This window comes from Pezoporus flaviventris, unplaced genomic scaffold, assembly GCF_033815535.1.
Source record: "Pezoporus flaviventris isolate CSIRO_AGI_PZ_B2104156 unplaced genomic scaffold, CSIRO_AGI_Pfla_v1 ptg000035l, whole genome shotgun sequence".
Taxonomy (NCBI): domain Eukaryota; kingdom Metazoa; phylum Chordata; class Aves; order Psittaciformes; family Psittacidae; genus Pezoporus; species Pezoporus flaviventris.
Window position 1 is genome coordinate 1,700,657 of NW_026892583.1, and position 25,936 is coordinate 1,726,592.

The 25,936-nt window shown below is 43.5% G+C and overlaps 2 protein-coding genes across 4 annotated transcripts in view; both read left to right on the plus strand.

Moving 5' to 3' along the window:
* The window catches only part of ACCS (1-aminocyclopropane-1-carboxylate synthase homolog (inactive)), a 32,173-nt gene extending 23,475 nt beyond the window's left edge, over nt 1-8,698 (plus strand). For all 3 annotated transcript variants that reach the window (XM_061462161.1, XM_061462160.1, XM_061462159.1), the window contains exons 5-15: nt 199-268; nt 1,235-1,301; nt 1,712-1,809; nt 2,836-2,913; nt 4,141-4,241; nt 4,954-5,043; nt 6,027-6,072; nt 6,221-6,362; nt 6,961-7,103; nt 7,463-7,616; nt 8,121-8,698. In XM_061462161.1, the coding sequence (XP_061318145.1) occupies nt 199-268; nt 1,235-1,301; nt 1,712-1,809; nt 2,836-2,913; nt 4,141-4,241; nt 4,954-5,043; nt 6,027-6,072; nt 6,221-6,362; nt 6,961-7,103; nt 7,463-7,616; nt 8,121-8,419 (1,288 nt within the window). In that variant the 3' untranslated portion in view covers nt 8,420-8,698. The remainder of the gene's footprint in view (nt 1-198; nt 269-1,234; nt 1,302-1,711; nt 1,810-2,835; nt 2,914-4,140; nt 4,242-4,953; nt 5,044-6,026; nt 6,073-6,220; nt 6,363-6,960; nt 7,104-7,462; nt 7,617-8,120) is intronic.
* Nucleotides 8,699-18,554: 9,856 nt separating this feature from the next.
* EXT2 (exostosin glycosyltransferase 2) overlaps nt 18,555-25,936 on the plus strand; it is a 78,186-nt gene continuing 70,804 nt past the window's right edge. The window contains exons 1-3 of the mRNA XM_061462162.1: nt 18,555-19,132; nt 19,308-19,397; nt 24,156-24,272. Coding sequence (XP_061318146.1) covers nt 18,597-19,132; nt 19,308-19,397; nt 24,156-24,272 — 743 coding nt within the window. The 5' untranslated portion in view covers nt 18,555-18,596. The remainder of the gene's footprint in view (nt 19,133-19,307; nt 19,398-24,155; nt 24,273-25,936) is intronic.

The window sequence follows — 25,936 nt, forward strand, 5'->3', positions numbered from 1 at the left end:
CATTATAGACGTTATCCATGACACCTTTGCTGTGTATAAAAGTAGTGTCTCTGGCACGGGCCTGAGCTATCCTGTTTTCTAGCTATTTTCACTAGTCTTCACTATACCCTGGCTTCATTTACCTGAGATGTGGACCTGGGGAAGCTCAGTCTCTTGAAGAATAAGCTGAATCAGTGTTTGCTTTTGTGTCTTTCTCAGTTTACGGGAGGAAGTGGCTCGGTTTTTGACCTATTACTGCAAGGCCCCTGCACCTCTTAAGGCAGAAAATGTGGGTAACCCACTTTCCATTGGTGTCTGTTCTAATGTATTGCTATTTGTTGTCAGTTTCATCTTCCTGTTTTTTAAAACAAATGATTTGGTAAGATGACAGCCTCTAATTGTGTAAATGGGATTGATTCGTAGCCACTGTAGTAGCTTCTGATGCACACTTCAGCCAAAACACTTTGGGTCTACTGACTATTTTCCTAATGCTTCACTGTTGTGTGCCAGCTCCTTATGCCCGTGCTCTCAGTGGGACTTTGTGTTTGTATCTCCTTATTCTTTCTGGGACCTAGTGTGCCTGTATCCCTCAGCCTTGACAAAGAGCGCTCATTGCTTCAGTTGAGTTTAATTTGGTCCCATTCTGCTGTTATACCTCAGGACAAAAGTCAGTTTTATCCTGATGCAGCCATCGCTTTTCTGGCTGCAGTAGCTCAGCAGAAGCCCATACTTCATGTGAACTGAAGTTACCACTGATCAGTTTGCTGACCACTGCTTCTCCAAGGCAGCAGATTCTGCCTGATGCTTGAAGCGAAACTCATAGGATGTGTGAGCATCTGTCTTCTGGAAGCAGGAGTCAAACCTGCTCCTGTACAAGACAGTGGTCCCACTTTTGCACACGTTTGGCAAGAGGTCTGAGCTGCTGTTACCATGAAGAGATGATAACAGAATATTAGATGATGAAAAGTAGTTTGCTTTTCCAGCAGTTTAGAACTACTCCCAATTTTTTTCCCTATTTAAAAGCCTACTCTTTTTCTATTGCTTATTAGAATCAGGAAAGGCACCAGGACAAAGTGTCTCTGAAGCAAAGAACAGGATGGAAGTTATTTCTGGTGGAAGTGGGATTCAGCAGGAAAATGCTTGGAACTAGAGGAGTGGGGAGAAAATATGTTTTAGTGATATGGTCAGAAATTACTATATTATAGTGTTTTCTTTCTGTGGACAGATGTATCACTAACCTCTCCTTCTTCTGTAGGTCATCGTTTTAAATGGTTGTGGGTCTTTATTTTCTGCATTAGCTACAGTCCTTTGTGATCCAGGGGGTAAGTGGATGGCTGGGAGATGTTTTTAATGTTTATTTTTGCTGGGAAGTAATGTGTCACTGTTTCAGTATTGGCTATTAGAAGTGAAGTAGTGGAATTGGCATTGTTCTCAATTCATGCAAGATTATGCTGTGAAATTAATCATCTCCATGATCTACACGTCATGTACTCACACCTAGTGTTTTTACCACTGTTTTTGTGGTTGTTAGGACTAGACGTAGGCTGTACTCATGTTTTACCTGGGTTCTTGCAGAAGATAAAAGTATTAAAGTAAGAATAAAGTTCAGGAAAAGGCAGCAGCAATACAGTGTTTCTAGAGGGCACAGCTATAAAACAGCTTTTGCATTTAGCTGAAGTACATTAGAAGAAAGAGAAGGAGAGTGACCTGCTGATTGTTTTCTTGGTTCCAGAAGCTGTTCTGATTGCTACTCCCTTTTATGGTGGTATCACCCAGAGTGTCTTCCTCTATGGTAATGTCAAGCTGGTGTATGCCTATTTAGACAGTAAGGTAAGATCTGAAGGAATACCAGCCAGTTGACAAATAATTGATACTGGAAAGTGTCAAGCTTTGGGAACCTCTGAAACCAGTCCTCAAAACAAGAATGGGCTGCAGCCTGTGGATGTTTTCCCAATTTATTGCTGGGAAGTTGGACACATAATTTGCAAGGAAGTTGTTTGAGACCACAAATCTGGATTCCAGATTTTCATAGAATCATAGAATACTTAGGGTTGGAAAGGACCTTAAGATCATCCAGTTCCAACCCCCCTGCCATGGGCAGGGACAGCTCACACTAAAACCATGCCACCCAAGGCTCTGTCCAGCCTGGACTTGAACACTGCCAGGGATGGAGCATTCACAACCTCCCTGGGCAGCCCATTCCAGTGCCTCACCACCCTTATAGTAAAGAACTTCTTCCTTATATCCAGTCTAAACTTCCCCTGTTTTAAGTTTTAACCCGTTATCCCTTGTCCTATCACTACAGTCCCTAATGAAGAGTCCCTCCCCAGCATCCCTATAGGCCCCCTTCAGATACTGGAAGGCTGCTATGAGGTCTCCACGCAGCCTTCTCTTCTCCAGGCTGAACAGCCCCAACTTCCTCAGCCTGTCTTCATACGGGAGGTGCTCCAGTCCCCTGATCATCCTCGTGGCCTCCTCTGGACTTGTTCCAGCAGTTCCATGTCCTTTTCTTGTATCTTACTCCCAGTAATGGTTCTTGAGAGGGAAAAAATGGCCGTTTTGAGCCTTGGAGACAGAAGTATGTATTGTCCTACTAAAAATGATCCCGGGGTGGAAAAGCAGATGGAGATCTTGCATTGTTTTAGTTCTTCAAGGATAAGCAGAGAATTCTCTGTGTGGCCAGCCTATGGTGAACATATTTCTTTGACTTTATTTGTTATCTATGTGGTATAAAAGGGTAAGAAGATGTTCCCAGGTCATTATTGTTGGGTTCTTTTGGGGAACATTTCTCAGGGGATTGGCTCAAGACTCTATTGAAATAGATTGCCTTTTTTTTACCTTTATGATGCCTTTCAGATTACTGGAACAAGCACTCGGCCTTTTCAGCTTACAGTGGAAAAACTGGAAAAGGCCTTACAGAATGCCCGGGCAGAGGTGAGTTTAGCTGAACTTCACATCACCAGTTAAGACTACAGTATGTTTGAGGTGGCACGTCCCAGAAGTGGCCTTGAAGATCAAAACCTAGCCCATGGCTTTCCAGGTGTCCTTGTAGACAACCTAAGATCAGGCAAACTCAGGGGCAGTTTTAGGGGGAACCCCCCACTGTTGTGTAAACCAGGAGTACCAGGCCATTCACAAAGCACTGGAACCCTTTCATATCACACACAAAAAGTACTTGGGCATGCACTAGAAAGTAGGCACTACCCAGGGTTTATCCTTCAGTAAGGCCAGCTGAGTTACCGCAAGGCTGACTGCTCTACGCAGTAGTGCACATGATTCCACTAAGAACACCAAGAGATTTTGTAGGTGGGTAAGAGGTGCAAATCTAGAGAATAAATGTAGATGAGTATCATCTTTCTGATGAGTTATTTGGTACGTTTTGATGCTGTCCTAAGCCCTATATATGTTTAGCTGCATCTTTAGATCATTACCAGCTCTGACATCTTCATAGAATTGTAGAATCACAGAATACTTGGGGTTGGAAGGGACCTTAAGTTCATCCAGTCCAACCCCCCTGCCATGGGCAGGGACACCTCACACTAAACCATCTCACCCAAGGCTCTGTCCAGCCTGGCCTTGAACACTGCCAGAGATGGAGCATTCATAACTTCCCTGGGCAACCCATTCCAGTGCCTCACCACCCTCACAGGAAAGAACTTCTTCCTTATATCCAGTCTAAACTTCCCCTGTTTAAGGTTTAACCCGTTACCCCTTGTCCTATCACTACAGTCCCTAATGAAGAGTCCCTCCCCAGCATCCTTATAGGCCCCCTTCAGATACTGGAAGGCTGCTGTGAGGTAGCTCAAATTCCCATCTTTCTTGCCACATTCATGGACAATCTTCAGTAATTTGTGACTTCCCAATTACTGGTACAGCTGAGAGCATCTTTCTCATCATTGGCTGACCAAATAGTTGTGTCAGTGTCCCTCTTTTCAAAACCATGGATTCATTCTATACTCTTGTCCTCAGTTCACTTTGTAAGTGATATAATAGTAAACCCCCCCAATTTGTGGTTCAGAGCTTTCTCATACAATCTAATTTCTGAGGTGAAAAGTCACATTGGAGGCTTAAGGGAATCTTGTGTCACACTCAAGTAAGATGTCCTGAAAATCTCTCCCATGATGTGTGCTTTCTTATTACTGCTGTATTTGTGGTCTGCAGGGTGTCACTGTAAGGGCCTTAATTCTTCTGAATCCCCAAAATCCCCTTGGGGACATCTACTCCTTGTCAGAGCTACGGGATTACCTGGAATTTGCTAAAAGGTACGTCAGTTTGGGAGGCTGAGGCATCCTGAGTCAGATACAGCAATCTGATGGATTACTCAATGTCCCTGACTTTATCTGTGAATATCTTTTAAGTCAGGGAACCAATCTATTCTTGACACCCAACAGTGGGCTTAAGAGGGGAAGGAGTACTGGGAACAAGGGAACGCGGACCATTCAGCCATCTGGAGTGACAAAGCAACTTGCAAGAAGGAATGCAAGTTTTGTTTGGTGGTGGTGCTAGCAAACACTATGATGCTGTGCTTCCCTGGTAGGGATCCGAGTTCTTTTCCTCACAATTTCTCAGTGCAAAGACAAAGAAATGCATGAATATGGGTTCCCAGTTTTGTCCTGGATCATGAATGCTCTCTGAGATTCAGAATCTGAGGGGATTGCTGATACAACTTCCTATTACAGTCAGAATTAGCATTAGTATCCTGTATTATTAGCACAGGAATTAATATTCATTAATGCATTAGAAATGACCGAATTTTTGTCTCATTACATGGTTGCAGTGGGTGACGGGAATATGTCTCAGATCACTTCAGTGTACACACAATGGACTTTCTGAGTTGTGAGAAAAATGCTTTACTGCTGCAAAATTGAGTGTCACTCTTCTTTGTGTAAAGCAAGTCTTTGCAGGCCTGAATTTATCTCTGCTTCTAACCCAGAATCAGCCTTCTTTTGTAATCTCCATTTTGTCCTTTTGCAGACACGAATTGCACGTGATAGTGGATGAGATCTACATGCTGTCAGTTTTTGATGACTCAGCCACGTTTCACAGTGTCCTGGGCATGGACAGGTAAAATCAGCTCCTACTTCCCTAGCCGTCTTCCAGTGACAGTTCCCCATGATGCCTTGCTGAGAACTTGTGACTGGAAGTTAAGGCATGAGCTCGCACACTCTGAGTCTGCCTTATGCCCATTCCTTCCTTTTTGTCATTTCTGAATGGCAAATGCATTTTGTCAAGTGCCATCTGGCAAGTGAAAAATGGTGGTTAGTTTTCTGTTGGGGTATGCTTTTCAGTGTGTGCTTTGGGATTTGCCTGTGACAGTCCCCAAAACCATAAAGAGCTGTTTCATGCGTTGAGAATGAGGCTTTTCTTCCTACCTAAACTTTGTTATCTCTTTCCCACACTTCATTTGATGCCTGTAAGGACTTTCTGTTGCTGTTTGCTTGCTTTCTTCACACAGTAGTCATGGATCACGGTGTAATTACACGTTGGAGGATTGGTTTTATTAAGTATTGATTTAATGAGATCAGAAACTTCAAATCTCACCTTTTAAAAATATGGTGGATTTTTGTTTGATTTTCTTTGGGTGGTTTTGTTTCTTTGCCTCTAATTTCTAGTTTTCACCCATTACACCATCTTTTTGTTCATGCTGAATTGCAAGGAAATAAAATATACTTGGTTATGTGTTAGCTTCATTTTGCTAGGCTTGGATGTAAAAGAAAATGACTTAATTCTTGGCAAATACATTGGCACAAGCCTGCTTTCTGGCATTCTATGTACAAGCTTCAGATGTGCAGGAAATCTGCTCATGAAATACAGCACTTGGAGGTATCTGTACATCTGAAATACTTTAACTTGTGTCTAAAACTAGTTCCAGGGAGTTCCTGTCTTCTAAGGTTAGGTCAGATTTGAATTCTCCCTACTTGACTGATTTTCTGTGCTGCACTGTCATTGTGTAATGCTGCCTCTCTGTTTCTGCAATGCTGCACTGGTGATCCAAAAGCTTCAACACCTATGAAACTAACTGCCCATCTGCATCCTTCTACATACAGATTGCCTGATCCACAGCGGACTCATGTGATGTGGGGCATAACCAAGGTGAGTGCTGGTTGCCATCGTGCCATGGCTCCCAGCTGGTAGCATTGGCCTGGTGTCCTCAGGTTCTTTATGCTGGAAGGAACAAGGCAGTAGTAATAGGATCCTGGTCTTCCTGTGTAATAAAGTAGTCTCTCTCTGTCTTCTTCAGGATTTTGCTGTCTCTGGGATTCGTTTTGGTACTTTATATACAGAGAACCAAGATGTTGCTAATGCAGTGGCTTCTTTGTGTTATTTCCACGGGGTATGTGGACCTGTCCAGCACAAAGTTGCACAGCTGCTTAGAGACAGAGGTAAGTCAGTAGCTCCATGTATGATCCTGTGCTGTCCTGTGTGTCTTTGCACCTGGGGCATCCCTCTCCCCCTTTCCTTTCCAAGTGGTCTCCTGTTTGTACAGCTTAATGACAGTCTTATGTAATCCTGAAGCTGCCCATGTAACACAAGGGTGATGTTTCTGCAGAAAAGGACCATTTCTGCAGAGCTCCTGATCAGCAGAATTAAAGGAGCAGCTTGTTGTGATGGCTGTTTATAGAAATAGCCGGTATTGTGTAGTACCACCTGAGCAGAAACAGCATACAAGCTTGTGAGGTGAGGGAGATAGAACTGGATTTCTAGCTTTGCCCTGGATGGAGTGTTAAACACTCTGCAACAACTAAGAGCTATGAATGTAGGGTAACTTCCTTAGGGAGGTCAAGAAGATACTCTTCTGCACAGACTTGAAACTGCTAAATAGTTCTTGCTCCTCTTTTTTCTATTTGAGGAAGAAGGAAACAAATAGAGGAGGTGAAGGGTGAGATGAAAAAAGGCACTGTGAGGGCTTTGGAAACTGAAACAGATGTGAATTCTTTCACAGTTTGTGATCTGTTTTCTTTATTTTCTCTCTCTGGTCAGACTGGATCAACCAGGTCTATCTGAGGGCCAACCGTGCCCGTCTAAAGGCTGCTCATACGTATGTGACAGATGAGCTGAAGACTCTTGGGGTTCCTTTCCTCAACCGCAATGCAGGCTTCTTTGTCTGGATCGATTTCCGAAAGGTTGGTAGTCTTAGGACAGGCTTCTCCTGGGGTGAGGGCAGGCATGTGGTGCAGCTGCATCTAAAGGAAAGCTTACTGTTGTGATAAGCACTTTGTTTCCTGATGAGCAGAGGGACAGCTGCCTGGTATTGGTGTCCGTTCTTTTCCTTCCGTCTCTGTGCATTTCCCTCCCTGCAGGAATCTCACTGCTCTCAAGCCACTTTCCTCCCCATTTCTTCCTTTATATCACAACTGCTGTACATCAGAGGTAAAAGGTGTCTCCCTGGCCTTTGCAGACCTCATGGGAATCACAGATTCATGAGGATCTCAGTGATGTAGCATATATATTATTAATCTGGTCTTTCTGCTGACTCTCCTAGTACCTTAAGACAGACACATTTGAGGAGGAAATGCTGCTCTGGAGGCGTTTTCTGGATAACAAGGTCCTCCTGTCCTGTGGTAAAGCCTTTGAGTGCAGTGAGCCTGGATGGTTCCGCATCATCTTTGCTGACAAGACCCACCGGCTGCAGTTAGGTCAGTAATCTCTTTTTATTTCATCAGTATTTGTGTTTCTTCCTCTCTTTAATGCCAAACTTACCCTATTGTCATTATCCTCTTGTCTCCTCAGTTTTTCCTCCCTTTATTATAGAGTCATAGAATAGTTGGCGTTGGAAAGGATCATCCAGTCCCAACCCCCTGCCATGGGCAGGGACACCTCACACTAGACCATGTCACTCAAGGCTCTGTCCAACCTGGCCTTGAACACCACCAGGGATGGAGCATTTACAGCTTCCCTGGGCAACCCATTCCAGTGCCTCAGCATCCTTGCAGTAAAGAACTTCTTCCTTATATCTAACCTGAACTTCCCCTATTTCAGTTTGAACCATCACCCCTTGTCTTATTGCTACAGTCCCTGATGAAGAGGGAATCTCTGAGTCCCTTTCCTTTCATCCTTTGAATTTTTTTCTGGATTGGATGGATATGGGGACACTTACGACTTAAACTAATCCACTCGTGTTTGTCCTTATATCACTGCAGGTATGCAACGGATCCGCAAGGTATTGGAAGAGCGGGAGCAGGAGATACTGGCTGAGGAGAAGGAGCAGCCTTGTCAGTCAGAACAGGATGGCAAAGCAGATAGCACAGATGAAGTCATTTTTGTGTCTCGCCACCAGGAGCCTACCAGTGCTGGTAGCTCCAACCTTGGTGACCTTATTGGCCTCCTGCAGCAACAGATGCGTTCATCTGACTGGTTACAGAAGAATACAGCTGAGCAGTTTGCCCAGGAAAAGCCAGAGATCTATGATGTGTTCAGCAAACTGGTGGGGAAGCAATAGGGATCAGTGTCTTCAGGAGTTTCCTGAGCAATGACTGACCCTGGGCCCTTAAAAGCTCAACAGTGACTTCCAGCAAATAATATATTTTCTGTATAGCAAGAAGATCACTTTGTAAAACCCCTCCTCCCTGTTGGAGATCTCTAATTTGTATTATATAGGTGCATTCCTTGGATTGGGGTGAGGGTAGGGAATGGGGGGGTCTTGTTCGCCTGCTGCCCTCTGACCTGCAGCATCATTGAATTTTGTATTTCATTTCTAATGAATATGGTCTTAACTCTCTTATAAGGTCCTGTGGTGTCATTTTTTTGTGCTGTTTGTTTTATGCTTTCCAGAAAGATGGAGACTTGAGACGGTTAAAACTTGTAAAGTTTGCCTTTTCCTCAGTGATGATCAGGTGTAACTATTTCAAGGCCATAAGATGACTGCTTTCTCAAGGAGGTGGTTTTGGGTGCTAGAACCCACTGTCAGTCCTAACCTAGCCTCAACTAAGGGTAGACAAGCACGAGTATGGGTTCATCTGCATGGGTAAAGCTTTCCATCTTGAGCTGGTTTCCAGTCTAACCTCAGGTCAGACCATATCCAACACCCTTGGTTGGTGAAATGCCTATTTTTGTTTCTATCCTTCTTTTCTGTATTCATATAAGCAGACAGCATCCATTGGCCACTTGGCACAGTGTCCACCAAAGAGCTAAGAATGGAGAGGTGACTGAAAGTAGATGTTCTTTCTGCAGCCCGTGGGCTTCTAAGGTGGCACCTCCCACCATTTTCAAGGTAACTAAGGCAATTTTTTAGCTATGTTTGTCAATTTGCAGGGTAATTTTTTGACTAAACACTATTCTTCGGTCTCCTTCCTCCCTTTTCCATATTAAAAGGCACTGTTTCCTGTATAATGGTGACATAGTATTTCAATTGGGAAGTCTCTTTCACAGTTACAATGCTCTAATTTCTGGTACTATACAATTTTAGCTGTTTTAAAGTAATTTAAGATGTTTTTTTCTGCATACGTATTAATCCCATACATAGTAATCCAGAGTTCAAGGAAATTGCCCATGAAAACTGAATGGAAGTGTGCCGTTGTCCTTTAATTTGTGCTGAGTTTCATCCTGGTGGCATTATGGAATCTGTATGTAATGAGTTAAAAGAGGTGAAAGATAAAGTTTAGGCTAAATTCTGTGCTGTCAAAGCGGTTGGAATATGCTCATCGCAAGTGAAGAATCGTCTTCTGGTCAAGCCTCCAATATCAAACTGGAAAGGCATGGAAAAAATCTTTGCATTGTCTGGATAATTTAGGAGAAGGACAGTATTGAGAGGTAACAGGAAATCCAGATTATTATTTGGTTCAATATTCAAGTAAACCAGTTTTCATTTTATAGTTACTTTGTGAGGTGAGATGTCAGTGCCTGATGCCTCACAGAGGTACCATTGTGGCTCTGTTGGTTTTGTTCTTGGGCACTGTAGATTTTGGCAGGTGGGCATATCATAATGAGCGACAAAAGCATGTGTCTGTATCATAAACCAAATTGCCAAGGCATAGGTAGCAAACAATAAATGCAGCTGAACTTTGGTGAGGTGATGGTGGAGAATTGCCTGGACAGAGATGGAGTCTGACCAGTGGCTGAGGAGAAGATGGCGCTGCATGTAACTGGTCCCTCTCTTGGATGCCAGCAATGAGGCAAAGCTGGTGATTGGGAAGATGAGTACAAGCAGTAGTTATAAGCATCATATTTTTAAATACATTCATTTTTGGACGGGGCCTTGAGCAACCTGCTGGAGTGGAAGGTGTCCCTGCCACTGCAGAGGGTTGGAACTGGATGAGCTTTGTGGTCCTTTCCAATCCAACCCATTCTATGATTTTATTATACTTTATTTTCCATTTGCTCTTGGGTATTCACAAAGAAAGCTATAGCACAAGACAGGTCTCCTTAATAGAATGAGAGGTGAGATGTACAGCTAAAACACCAATGGACATACTGGTTTGCCCTCACTTATGTATCCAAAGGGGTCTGAGCAACAAAAATTCAGGGAGAAAGCTCTGTGAAATGAAGAACCAGGTTAAGACTCTATAGGCATTAGTTGAAGTGGTATTTCAGGGAATTCCTATAACTAACTCAACCCATTAATTACTCCTCATTTTCTTTTCTGCTGGTCACTCCTATGGTTGGAGTATGTAATTACACAAGAGTAACAATTAGTATAATATGGTTTTCACCCATCTCTGTGTGAAAGCAGCTAGTAAAGCACACCTCTTTGTAGGAAAGGGTTTAAGACACTAAAAATCCTCACAGCTAATATCCTATGGCCCACAGTCATATGATATTGCTATAACACAGAATAACCAGACAGACACACACTTTTGCATGGAATTTTTTCCATGGGTGTTTTTTCAGGTTTAACACCTGCCTGAGGAGCTCTCCACTGGGGAATGTCAGCCTGGTCACAGAAACTGAAAATCCGACTGGAAATGGTGCTGGAGAGAAATGTGTTATGAGTCTGCTGTTGGAATAAGCAACATTCATTTTGAAACCCCATAAATCCTGGGTGGCTTTATTGGTTGAAATGAATTGGAAAACATTCAGAAAGTCCTGTGTGCATGTATATAGAAGTTAAATCTGCTCTTATTTGCTGTAAGAATACCCTGACAGAAAAGAATACACAGGCTCTGTCTGTACAAATTGTTTGTTCCTTCTGCTACCTCCATGTTAAGATATTCTCTCTGCTCACTGTTTCTCATCATTATTATGAATGGCCTTTTATTCTCTGTGGCAAATCTCTACAGGAAAAAAGATAGAGAAATGACTAAGGACTGTGTCTGTCGTTGTCCCCCCCCATTTCTTCCCTTTTTTTTGGTCAAGCAATAGGCAAACATACCTGAAATGATTAAGCCAGTCAGATCTGTATTTTTAAAGCCTGCTGCATTTCATTTCAAATAAGAAATGCCAACAAGATGAATCTAACACTGTGCCTTCACTGCTTGTGTCCATTGTAATTCAATAAGTTGATAAAAGCCACTTGGCATACAATTTTTGTGTTCAGGTTATCATTCGTTTGAGCACAGAGAGGATCCTAAAGGGTTTCATGGTCCTTGCCATGTTCCAGTCTCTGTTTTCCTTCCCCTCCGCCCCCTTCTTTCTCTATTTCAAGGAAATGTTCAGGATTTTTAAGTTAGAGATGGGAATTTCCAGTACAGCAGTGCCCTTGGTCATAGACACTTCCCTAACATACATTTCAGGTCTATCCTTGATGTGTCCATGTGGGAGGGGAGAATCTGTGAATCTCTGTATTATTAACCTGTCTTACATTGCAGTTAAGTGAACAGCATAGGTGGAGCCCATTCTAGCTAAATATTTCTGAAGGATCATGCATGCTTAAGGAATAGATCTGTAAAGATGAGTTTTCCCTTAAGGAAACTGAATATATCCTGAGCAAAATATCCATAAGGACAAATGCTCGCTATTAGCTTAATAGTTCCCTACCTTCAATGAAGAAGGGCAGCTGCTCAAATGTACTGTATGATAGATATCTTCTTTTCTAAATAAATGCTAATACTTTAATTGTTGTCTTTCTCTGTTAGAATGTATGCAACAGAGTATGTAGCTGGCCTGACTGGTGTGTGCTCCCCCCATCCCCATAGCCACCCAGTTACTTCAAACCTGCCTTGGGGTCAAATTATCACGTGTATTGACAATTTCTCTGCAGCCCTCCTGCAGTTACTTGGTTACAGAATCCCTCTGTTGCTCTCATGCTGCTGGCAGAGCGGTGATTTCATTTCATCAGCGAGATGGTGGCACACAAGGGTAAAAAACCTTCTCATAGAGGAAGCTACACAAATCATTCCCCCCCCCCCCCCCCCAAAATGTCTGCATCTGAAGTATCCAAAGGGTAAAGCTGCTTTTGCACTTTTAATTGCATATTGCATATGCAGCTATTTTTGTAAGATCGGCTGACATAATGGGATTGCTTTGGTTCTTTCTGAATCATGAAGAGCAGGGCAAGGTAATCTACAAGTATATATGTATACAAAGAGGTATGTATTCCACCTGAGAAAATCAGAGTGGCAACATACACTCATTTCTTCATTCCAATTAATGTTCATTTTATTAGTGACTTCCATAAAGCACTCCCTGTTGACAGGATCCTACATTATCTGCAGCTGACAAATGTACTGAAGAGTCTGAGATGGTTATAAATACTCTACTTTTTGTCCTCAGTTTGCCGGGATCAGTTATTTTTAGCAAATAGCCAGTCGACCTTATCAAAATGGGGAATCAAAAATAGTCTGGAAAAACACTGCAAGGAAAGGCTATTTTTAGCTGTCTATTCCCTGCTGCTATCCAGCAAGGTCTGATGGCACAGCTCATGCTCGAGCGCTTAGTTATTCTAGGAGAATGCTTGTCATGACCTGTTCTTTCCCTGAATACTTCGCTGCAGAAAGCAGCCAATTGATTAAAGATTAATGCATCTGCAAACCGTGACAGCTGAAAGCTTTAGGGAGGGGGGCGATGCACACTGACAGAGTGTTTCTACCTGCATGTTTCTGCCGCATTATAGCTTCTTTGAAGGGAATGCTTGCCTAATTGAATCTCCTCATTTCTCACCTCCTCCAAAGTATACTTACACTTCTTTCTCCTTTCAATTCAGGAAGGCAGTAGAGGACATAGAGTTACAGGCATCAGGCAGAGATTGTGTTGACCAGCACTATCAGTCACAAACCAGCAGCACTGGAGGTGTATGATGGACTGACTCTAGAGGTAAAACCATGCAGTTGGCTGCCAGATACAGTTTATTAATCAGACTAATTATAAACTCAACTGATACAAACGAGGGTATCATCTGGGTGTAAGACATAAACCAAAAGAGTGAACCAAGGCAATGACCTGGCTGTTGCAATATCTTATTTCCTCTTATACTAGAAACTCTTTCCTTTAGTCCACTACTTTATATATTGGTAGTAGCCATTAACAAATTTCTCAGAAGAAAAACCCTGAGCTATGATTTTGTAGTTATGCTATGCCATAGGTTGAAAATAAGGTGGAAAAGATGTCCCCAAGCCATTAGTTTTCCCCTCCATGTTTGACTTCCACGATGATCTCCTTTTATTATAAACGTGTTTCCAGAATGTGCTGCTTCCAGCACTGACTGCATAAGGCAGGAGGCTCTCAGAGCATTTCTTTCTCTTCTATATACTGATTACCCCAGCATAAAATACACGGTGTTGGATGTGACAGCAGGCAAATGTACGGTGTGATGGTAAAGCCCTTAAAGATGAATTCCCAGGTGATCCCAAAGAGTCATAAAAGGCAGGACGTAAAAGGTTAAAGAAAAGAGAGGTGAAACATCTCATTTCTCTTGTGCATTTATAAAAATTGATAGCCCGTTATCCAGATGCTGATGAATATTTTTACAAGCTATAAATGGCAACCAGGAGTCTAAAAATAGATGCTGTGCTGCAGACTTGTCTGGCTTAGCTACATCACTAGAATATAAACAGGCTCCCTGGTGTCGTTTCAGGGAACTCTCTATCAAACCAGACTGCATCCTCCATTTTTCTTGCTATTTTAAAAGAAAACAGCTGATGCTGCTTGCATTTCTTTTAGTCCTAGCTTTTAATATAATTGCATTGCTTTCCCAGTTTTCCTACAGGGATAAAATCATCATCAAGCCTCAATGAATATTTCAGCTGCCATTGATTTGATGCACTTTCTTCTCCCTGGCAGAGCAGGGAGGCAGGGGAAGTGCCTGTCAGCACTGCATGGGCTGTGCTCGGTGTTGCCCAACCACTCTGGCCACACATGGACCTGCTGATGTCCCCATTACAAAACAGGGCTGTGGTCCCCCCTCCCTGGATCAGTCACACCCAGGCATAGCTCATGCTGAGATGCAGAGATGCAGTTCTTGTCCCAGCAGCCCCAGCACATGAATGCTGCCCCTTCTGATTCATAAAATCAGACATGGTCCATTCACCCTCTGGAAGGAGAGCTCCTGCCTCTGATTTATGAATGGGGCAGCTCACAGCAATTTCAAGCTGATGTGTTAAAGCCATCATATTAAAAGCATTAAGTGCTCTAACAAGAGCTAGTAACTTGCACCAGCATGGGGGAAAAAGCCAGTATCAGCGCTCAGAAAGGATGCTTTAAGATCTTTGAGTCCTTTCTGTTAATGGCTTTGAATGTCACGGGCAGTACGAAGGAGGCAGCAGTGAGTCTAAGGAGAGTGCTACATCACCTGCTATGCAACGTGTTTGAGAAGAGGGAGAAAGCACACAAAGCACTGCAGTGACAGCATTTCTCCTTTCTTGCTGGAGTACCAAGATGCCTCTGTGTGTGCATGTGGATGGCTTTGCAGAAAGTGGTTTTCCCGAGGGCAGGTGAAGGGAGAGAGAACTAACCCTTTGCTGACAGGCAACACTGCTTGAGGACACTGTGCTCTGAGAGACTCATGTTAGAGTTTTAGAGCAGGGATATGTACAAATCGCACATCCTTTCACAAACAGACACAATAGTACACCATCACCTCCCCAATGTATATGAGATTTAAATACATAAAAATCGATACATCAAAAATTGAAGGGGGAACACCTTTCAGGCCAGCAAAAGCTGACACTTTAGGATACATGTGCTAAGAGTGTTCTAAACAACCAAGGATTACAGGATCAGAGATGCTTCTGGACCAGGTGACTGATGGGGCTGCAGCAGGAGATGTTAGCATGGCAGGGTCTCACTGAGCTCTGGTAGCTCTGTGGCTGTTGTGATGCTCACTGGAGACCTGTGGCTCTGCAAAAGAGAGGACTAGCTCCTCAAACAGACGTATCCATGCTCAGACTGATAGAGAGGAGAGACAGTAAACAGATGAGAACTGTTTCCAGGGAGGAGATGTGAAGTCATCCTTGTTTCACATTCAGTGGCACTGAACATGGTCAGGGGCTGCTGGTTTCAGCTTAGGGAGCAGAGAAAGATAAAGAACACGATGCCACATACAGGGACACAGCACTGCTACTGCTGAAACATCTCCACTGCACCACTGCAGCAGCGCGGTTCCCCTGCAGCATCTTACCTCCTGCTCGTTTGTTTGGAAAGGGTCAGTTTGCCTGCAGACCAAGTCAGCTCCCATTTCTGGGACTGAAACCAGTGTCTGTGATTACCATTTAGCTGGGGTTTTGTGCAACCAATTTGTCCTGCTTTGCCTCCTGTCAGGAGAGAGACTGGTTCCAGTTCCTCTTGAGAAGGGTTTGGGAAAGGTGTGGGTTTGGGTTTTTTCCTCCCTGCAGCAGGTTGGAAAGTGACACAAGGCCCTAAAACCCTTCATCAATGAGAAAGCCTAAAATAGAGTCACAGAATCACAGAATGGTTTGGGTTGGAAGGGACCTTAAAGCTCATCCACTCCCGACCCCTGCCACGGGCAGGGACACCTTCCACTGGAGCAGCTTGCTCCAAGCCCCTGTGTCCAACCTGGCCTTGAATACTGCTAGGGATGGGGCAGCCACAGCTGCCCTGAGCAAGTTTCCGTAGTTCTGGAAGAAACTTCCACAGGACTGGAAGAAAGCAAGCCAGGAATGTAAATGTGTGGAAAACCAGGGCAGTGGCATCTTATCGGTACCAGTTTTGAACACCAACACTGTCCCAGCACCCTTCCTCACTTGAGAGCATCCCTGCAGTGGGAAGAGGCTTTCCTAAATCCCACCGCCAGGCTTTAGCGTGGGGCTAAATCCGGTGCAGTGTTAGAAGGAAACGAAGTCCCCAGCAGGCAGGAAAGCTGCTCTGGGTGTGAAGCAGGTTCCAGGGGAGCCAGGCTGAGCAGCCCGCTCCTGTGGTGGGTTGTATGGGTGTAGCAGCCGCAGCTGTGGTGGCAGGAACATGAGGTGCGGGAGGACCAGGCACACAAGTGCTTACCTTTGAAAATGCTGGTTTTATCCCGCTAAAAGAGGTTGGAAGCCCCACGAAATCCAAAGGGAGCTGAGGGGAGGACGCCCTTCACCCCCTCCTTCCCCCTGACCCCCCCCCCTTGCCGCTCCGCCCTCCCGCCGCACGGTGGCGCCCTTCGCCGTGGCGGAGCTGGGCCGCGCCGATGGGTGGCGGCGGCGCTGCCCGGCGGGCTCCGCGCATGCGCAATCCGCGCTGCCAGGCCCGGAGGCGGCGGGGAGCAGCTGCCGGTGCCGGGTGAGCCCCGCTGCGAGCGGCCGCGACCGCGCGGGCGGGTGGAGGTGAGTGTGGGCGGCGGAGGGGAGCGGCCCTGGCCCGGCGCCGTGCGGGGCCCGGTGTCCCCGGGCGGGCCGTGTCTGTTGCCGCTTCCCGGCGGGCAAGGGCCTGGCTGCCGCCGGTTGTGTTCGGGCGGCGGTGTGCGCCCTGCGGTGCTGTCACTCACCGCCTCAGGTTCGTCCCGTAGCGGTTTGCCCACCTCCTTTGGCTGCGGTGTCCTGTCCCTGTTTGTTCCGGTACTCCGGATGCTTGTCCTGTGCCCGCAGGTGGCCCGAGCGGATTGTGTGCTGTGTGACGGTGGTTAAACGTTTCCAGGGGTGGAGAGTTATGTTCCATTGAGGTTTTCCCCCCCTCCAGGCTTAGGGCTATACAGCTTTGCTGAGTGACTGAAGTGCTTGCTGCCAGTGTGGAAGGTTTGTCATCATACAGGTGGTTCTGGTGCTCTGTCAGGAAGGAGGAATAATGTGGTTTATATTCCTCTCTCAGGAATATAAACCGCCAGGAAGGAGGAATAATGTTAATAGTCAGAGGTGTATGGACAGCTTTTAGTTGTAAAACTGATAGTAATGAAGCATTGAATCTGTCTAGAGGGTGCTGAGGCGCTTGGCACGGGGTGCCCAGAGAAGTGGTGAATGCTCCATCCCTGGCAGTGTTCAAGGCCAGGCTGGACGGGGCTTGGAGCAAGCTGCTCTAGTGGAAGATGGTCCTGCCCATGGCAGGGGTTGGAACTGGATGATCTTAAGGCCCTTTCCAGCACAAACGAGTCTGGGATTCTGTGATCCTGATATCTGTCACGCTAACAGCATTGTACGTGTATAGTCCTGTACAGTAGGTTTTAAAAGCTGTCTCCAGAATCAGAATGTGAATATAAATTGATGAAAGCAGCTGTTAAAAGTGGAATATCTGTTAGCATCTGGGATTGTTTTTGTGCTGCTGTAAGTGCAGTTATTTCATGCATTACCCACCCAACCCAGTCTTTTGTTGAGCACTGCCAATAACCATAACCCAGTTCATTACAGAGATCATTTAATGCTGTATTAATTCTTCTTTTATTCATATTTGTTGTCTACTGCACAGTTGACTGTCAGAATTTCTTTCTTTATCACAAAGCAAGAAAACATCCCATTTGTCCAAAAGGAAAACACATCATTATACCATCCACCTTCTTTTTCAGGAAAAAACATGCTTACTACCTTTAAAAAGCTGCCACTGTGGAGAGTTCAGGTTGGATCTATTTAGTATGGAAGCTTTACCTGAAAACCTGAACAGGTTTTTGCATGCAACAAGTAGCTGATTCTTCAGTCTGTAGTTAATATAAATTGCCTCTTGCTTGAACCTCAACTCTGTGTGTAAAAGATGAAAAACTGCTTTTTTTTTGACAGAAGAGTGGCATCAGTCTAGCTGGATATGGTGGGGCTCCTGCAAAATTCATTTTGAAAGCAACTTTACACTGGGAGCAGCGTTCTGATTCTAAGTTCTCTGTGATGCCCCATTATAAGCCGTTTGTGGGCGTATCCAGGTTAAGATGAGCAGTTTATTGTTTTACCATGAATTTTTTCATCTATTCACCATGAATTCACTTAGATGTAGATGGAGTGGTACCTACACGGACTTACCACTTCTGTAGTGTCTGGGATCTTCCTCCCCTCACTGACCAAGCCATGTTCTTTTATGTCTGTGCTTGTTAACTAACCAACATAGAATCATAGAATAATTAGGGTTGGAAAGGACCTTAAGGTCATCCAGTTCCAACCCCCCTGTCATGGGCAGGGACACCTCCCACTAAACCATCTCACCTAAGGCTTCGTCCAGCCTGGTCTTCTGTCATTCCATTGCAGCCAGACCCAGCACATCAGCCTCCTGTTGTCCTTGCCAGGTAGCAGCCCCAGTTGGCATCTTATGTTCCAGAGGGACATAGGAGCATTTGAAGATCCTAAAACCTCTCTCTTTCTGTTTTGTAGAGACAAGAGATAATTGATTCCATTATGTGTGCCTCAGCCAAATACAACACCCGGGGTCCAGCCCTCATCCCAAGGATGAAAACCAAGCATCGCATCTACTACATCACGCTCTTCTCCATAGTTCTGCTTGGCCTAATTGCCACAGGAATATTCCAGTTCTGGCCTCACTCCATTGAGTCATCCAATGACTGGACCGTTGAAAAACGCAGTGTCCATGATGTGCCTGTGGTCAAGCTTCCTGCTGACAGCCCCATTCCTGAGCGGGGAGACCTCAGCTGCAGGATGCATACCTGCTTCGATGTCTATCGCTGTGGCTTCAATCCCAAAAACAAAATCAAGGTATACATCTACTCACTGAAGAAGTATGTGGATGAATACGGGACCTCGGTGAGCAACACCATTTCCAGGGAATACAATGAGCTGCTGACTGCCATCTCTGACAGTGAATTCTACACTGATGATGTAAACCGCGCCTGCCTTTTTGTGCCATCCATAGATGTCCTTAATCAGAACGCACTCCGTATCAAGGAGACAGCTCAGGCTTTGGCACAGTTATCCAGGTATTTCCTGAAACTTCAGTGTGTGAATTTAAAGAACACAAAGTGGAGAAAACTAAGGTTAATGCAGGAGGGGAGGATGCAGTGAGTCAATGCCAGAGCTAGGCTTTGACGGAACTTACCATCTGTATGTGGAGAATACCTTTCTAATTGCTGTCTGTTTCTTCTTTTGCTTTAGGTGGGATCGAGGCACAAACCACTTGCTCTTCAATATGCTGCCTGGAGGGCCACCAGATTATAACACTGCCCTAGATGTTCCTAGAGATAGGTATGAGTTTTGTTTTGTTTGAATGCACAGACATTTAAAAATGCCAGTGAAGAAACAGAAGTACAGAAGCTGATGCTCAGAAGTGCATCTCATGACAAAGGATGTGCTCCTTAACCTTTACAAAGCTGGAATATGACTTCCTTCTCAAAAAAAGGGCGTAGAGAAGTCCTTGTCTTCTGTAGGATTTCTGTTTGCTCCTGAAATCTGATGGTTTAGGCCCATCCTTAATTTTATATGGGACGTAGCTGACAGCATTTACTCTTAACTGTTGGGCTTGCTGTAAGGATGGAGAATCTTGAGGTTAGACATGTATATTGTGTGTTACTAAAGCTGAATGCTTTACACAGTGTCCCATTTGATGCAAATTAGAAGTTAAAAAATGATTGTAACTGCAGCTTTCTGACACCAGTCTTCAAGGGCTTTCTAAAGCAGCTGCTCTGCTTCATAGAACTGTGGTGAATTTCAGTTGGTTTTGTTGTCTTAACAACTACACTGCGTTAGTAATCGAATAAATGCTCTTAGTTATTCTCTGACAAGTGTGTTATGAAAATATTTGCCTGAAACTTAAAAGGCACGAATCCTGAGCTCAGTTTGCCCTTCCAGAATAGTTTCCTTTTGGAAGAGGAAAAGAGGTTGTAAGGCAAAGAAAACTGGAATAACAGTAAGACAAACGTGTTTAGTTTAGACACCATTACTGAATGTTTCTACTGGATTAGCCTGTATGTGCTTAGTTCTGCTGCATTAGGTCCCCTGTAACCAGTCCCTCTCTTGAAGGTCAAGGTTAACTTTCTTCTGCCAAACGTCAACAAAATCTTGCCTGACATGAGATCTTTGCTAAGATCATTGTGTATGGAGTATATCTTGATTCATTTGCACCAAAGGTGATTTAAAACATCCTTCAGTGCCAGAACAGAACATGTTTTTTCAGGATATGTTCAAAGAGTAAGTTTACTTATTGTAATTACATCACTGACTGTGAAGCAAGGCTGTAGGTTTTTACTTCTCTGCATGAAATTGTGTTACTTTCATGTGGTTTAGCCTGAAGAGGGCAGTAAAGCATCATTCCTACATAACCAAACCTGTTGATCTCTTAGTAAATACTTGCATGTGTTATCTTAAGATTTATACTTCTTAAGGGGAATTTTCACTTAATGATGCTCTGCTTATTGGAGTAGACAGCTCTGGGACTGTGTATTTGCAGATGCACATGTCTATTGAAGAAATAGATTCATTAATTAGATGCAGTAGAGTTCTAACACTGTACAACTTGGGGTTTTTTTAACTTCTTTTTCTATGTCAGATGTCCATTCATATTTGGTCTTACGTGACTTGGCTTAGTATGCAGGAAGTGTATCATTTTGGTAGGTGTTTGTTCTAAGGGTTTGTTGTGCTAACATGGAAAGTAAAGTAATTGGAATAAAACACCCAAATCTATTTTGGCATGCAGCTGTTGTCATAGCTTGCCAAACTGACTCACCCTGCAGCTGTATGATCGCTAGCTATAACACATAAGAGAGGCAATAACAGTGCTTGGGATGGAGAAAATGTGGAAACTCCTTTTTGTAGGCAGCCAACAGTTAGACTGTATTCAGTATAGTACAGAACCTGTACTACAGGGAACTGATGGTGCATGAGGTTATGGTATGATTTTGGAGAACTCTGGAGTTCTTAGTTCGTGTCTAACAGAACAAGCAACCTGTGTGTGTGTGTTTTAATTTGGGAATGTCTACACTTACAGAGTGGGTAGTTAACAAAGTGGTGTAGCATCACAGTTGTTTGTAGCATCACAGGGTGAGAGGCTGCGGGCCAAGATGAAGGTACATTGGCAAAGTTCACTTGGTTGTGAATAAGTGGTCTGAACTGCATCAGTACAATTCCAGAAAGACTGTATTTGTGGGATTTTGTGCATCACTCATGAAATACACAGGTAACATTTGTGAAGTTTGCATAGGGAGCATGGCCTTTCTTCCCTATTTGGCACATATCAAAGGTCATACATAGCTGAACAGGAGTGAATCGAGAGGTTTGATAGAGTTGTGTTCCGTTGATTTGCTGCAGAATATTAATTCCAGGTAAAACAAGACCTTATACACAAAGGGGAATTCAATTGTATTTTTACATCTGGAAAAGTCTTTAGCTAAAAAGTTACCTCGCTGAGGGGTTGTTTGTTTATTAAATCTTTAAATCCAATTTCCAAAGACAGTGTAAAAGCGTTTCATTCCATAATTTCAAAGATGGAAATCTGCCTTGTGGGCATGGAAGCTGCGTTGCTGGTATTAGGTGCCAGAACATATGTAATCTCCTGCCATAAAACTTAAAAAATGAGCTCTTTATTATTTGTTAATAAGTACTATTGAATTTGGTACACTTATGAGGATGAAAGGATTTCTTTTGCAAAGCCACTCGGTCGCTGTAGAATTGAACATATGAGCTAAGGTAAGTTTTTGTTCTGCTTCAGTTGATGAATTGGGTTTCAGTGACTTGTGAAGTTTGGCAGAAAGCTCATGGTGATGGCAGCTGGGTAGCAACATTTACTGCAGAGGCCAGTTGGGGCACTTCCTGCAGAGAGAGAAAGAAGGATCAATACCTGAAAAGTGGCAAAAAGCTGCTCAGGACCAGGCTTATTTCTTGCTGATCAGTGCAATTTAAAGGTTATTTGTCTTGAGTACATTAGGAGTTAATGTCTCTACTCTCTTACTGCACAGTACAGTGAAAATCTGAGTGGAGTTATTTAACTGGTGTTGATTCCCTGTGGGTTTATTTAGGTAAAAGTCTGCATGACACACCTGCTTTCTCAAGGCTGATGAGGTGCTGTCATGTTTTCACCGGATCCAATTAAAACAATCTGGTTGTAGTTTCCCAATTAGGAGGGGTTAAAAAAGGAGGAGGGGGATATGAAGTGCAAGACCAGCAACACCCAAGCCAGTTTTTTCTCCCTGCTTATAACTGAGTTAATGTGGATAAGACATGGAACATGTGGCTTCAAGGGTGAGAGCTAGTTATAGCAGCATTGTACATGTCACCCAAAGGGACACTGGGAAGGAATCCAATATAATCACTTGATTTGGAACATAAATTCTCACTCAGCAACATAGCTGATTTATCATCTCGTTCTCAAGTTGATTTCTGTTGCTCCTATAGTTTGAGTTCTGAGTGAAGAGGAATAAAAGGGCAAGTTGTTCTGATTTTGTAATTGTCATCAGGCTGAAATGCATCTCTAATCCAGATCCTCTAATCCAGAGCCTGGGATTTTCAAAGGGCTTCTTAAATGACACTTAGGACTGCTTGCTTGACTATGTAGGTGAAGTCACATTTATGGCAAAGTGTGCTTGTGGTGTTTGCACGCTGAACAACTGTACTGTAGGTCAGAGCAGGAAGTGAAGTATCCCATGGGACATCTGATGGGAGATAGAACAGGCAGAACATACCGGTGTCGATGTTCCAATGGGAAAAAATGATAGGTATTGGATTATAATTAGGTATGATGATAATTTGTTGTGTAACAGCTGTGGAAAAACGGCTTCTCCAAACACTGTACTAAGGATTTCATTCAGTGATACCTGAAAACAAGGATATCAGCTGATGGATTGTCAGTGTGCCTACTGTAGTGGTGTATTTGTGTTCTGCTTCCTTCCACAGTGAAGGAGAGAAATGATTTGGAGAAGCATTTTCTCCAAACTACTTTGTATGGTACCTTAAGCAGACCCAGTCTCCCTGTGGCAGTGTGAAGTATCACACACCCTGCTGTTTGGTGACAAAGGACTGAAAGGTTGATCAGCTGTTTGAGAAGTTTCACTCAAGAAGCTGAATCTGAGCTTTTGGCAGTAGGATGATGTGTTCGTGGTGCCACCTGGTCACTGGGGATGACATAACAACTGGAAAGCTGATGTCCTCTACTAGCGTGTTTCAAAGCCTGATTTGGGGTAGGGGATAGTAACAAGCCATTTTTCTGGCATTGTGAATGATGTATTGCTTTATTCTATACACATTATTCTCTTCTGTTTCTTAAAGCTCTTCTGTGTTGCAAAAGGTTGTCCCATCTAGGAAAAGGTCCCATCAGGGTCATCCTGTTGGGAGGTTGAATTACATCTTAATTTATCGGTCTTGGATAATCCCCATGCTTTCTGGCACATAGTGTCCCAAAACAGTCTCTACTGCTGGGATTTGGCTTCATAACATGCAGGGTTCTTATTGTCATGTTTTCTGTGAATAACATTTCTTACTAGTTTGTATAATCCCTGTGAAAATACAGTTGCAAATAACTCCGTTTTCTTTTCCAGCCTGAGAATTTCAGAGTCACTGAAACTGTTATTGTACCTGAACTTATGTCTGGAATATAGCTTGTCTCTGACACTTTGAGAGCTGAGCTATACCCTATTTTAGTGCAGGCATCGAGGGGTATTTTAACTAGTATAAATAATTGACAGTGTATTTCTTTATATTAAAATTGACTTGGGACATATAAGCTTGCAAAAATGCAAAGTTATCACAATGACTTCAATAAATGGTCCATTCCTGAGTGATCATACGCAATCATAACCCTGATGACTAGATCTAATCTGGCACTAAGCCCAGTCCATCAAAACTCAAGTGAACCAAAAAGCTGCATTGAAAAACACCGCTGACAAAAACTAAAGTCACAACTTATCTCCGAGCATGCATCTTCCTGATGTTCTGGTAATGAGAATCAGTAAATCATGCTCTGAGTTTGAATGGTCTGCGTACTCTGTTTAAAGCCATTTTCTTGTGTTTTTTCAGAGCTCTGCTGGCTGGTGGAGGCTTTTCCACGTGGACTTACCGGCAAGGCTATGATGTCAGTATTCCTGTTTACAGCCCCTTGTCAGCAGAGGTGGATCTGCCAGAAAGAGGACCAGGGTAAAGGAACTACCATGAATTGAGCAAAGTATATTCAATATCCAGTTTAATATTGATGCTGATAAAATAGAAGTATAGCTACTAACTGGTTGGTGGGCTTGGGCAATGTTGTAAGGGCTGCTTTTAATAGCTCTTACTGTTAAAATATATGATGGTTCCAATGCTAAAAGCTTTGGCTCATCTGCCAACACGTGGTTTAGCTATAAACTGCGGATTTCTTTTTGAGTGATTCGGGTTTTTTCCACTCCAGAAACTGAATTGTGAAATACTACAGCATGACAATTTTTCCAGTAGAATTAGAATCAGTATTTACATTGAACTGACAAGGTATTTAGCATACAAAGAAAAACAGTTGTTATGTTTGGTTTCTTTAAAGTGTAAGTAAAGCTGGGCAGTAATTCAAAGCCATACAGATTCCCTAATACATGATCACGTCAGGCAATTTGCTTTAGGATACTTAAAAGCAAAGTAACAGCAACAGATCACTAATGCAATGTTAAAAGCATCTTTGTGACTTTAAAGAGGTGGAAGGGATCATGGGGATCAACATGAATGCCTCAGGTAGTATCGGCCAAGCCAAACTCTGAATGAGTAAGAGGAGGATAGCAGTGAGGATGTGATCTTTACCTCTGTGTGTCTTACGGATACATTCTTCATAAATCAGTTTAGATGTTTTTTGTGGTTCTGAAGTCCTTTCAAAATGACATTGAGAGTTTGGAACAGGAGAAGCCTGCAAATACAGCTCTGAAGGGAAGCAGCTCTTGCAGAATGAATCTGAAGGAGGTTAGTGTGGTTAGCTCATGAAAAAGAAAAATGAGAACTGATTTGATTATGGGACTAGTTACATTCAGAGCTTAGAATTCTGATGTTATCTTTTCTAAAGTAATGGAGTAAGACATAAACACAAACAACACCCCCTCCGTGACCTTGTAGCTGGAAGTAAAAGAAGACAAGTGGGAAATAAAGCACTAATTTTAACAAGGAATGTAAGTAGCCATCACACTGAGCTACCGCGGAAAGTGGTAGCTTCTCTACTACATTCATGTCTTCAGAACAAGAGTAGGTAGTTCAGAACAGGTTCAGAACAGGTAGAAGTCTGAAAGACATGTTTTGATTGATTATGGAAGACCCTTTTAATATTTTATAAGCCTCTTAGAGTGAAACATTGTCAGCTGTGTAATTAACAGTCTTACCTCTGTTATAGTTTAAAAGATGGGCAGACTGGAATAATGGGGTAAATGATGTGTCAGCTGATAGTAAAGATCAAGTTTAGAAGTGCAGGAACTTTAGGTCCTTTTTTCTGATAGTATCCTACAGAGAATATGAATTACTGAAGTTGAAAACTAATTGAAAGGGTGCTGCCACTATTGGACACAAAAAGTTATTGTACTTTGGCTTCAGTTGTCTTCTCTGGTAAGGGCAGTGCTCTTGCTATGGCTCTGAGCTGCTCCAGGGAAGATACCACAGTCAGCTACAGGCCAAACTTGTGCTGCAGTGGTTTGCTTTGCTTGCACCCTCTATGGTCCTGCTTGTGATGCTCCTGGACCAGGCCAGTGTAGAGACATCTGGTTGCATCCCAATTGATTCTTCATAGGTCTCGAGTATTACTACAGTCTACTACTTTTACTGCTACTATTACGGAGTGAAAGCCTGGTTTGTATTTC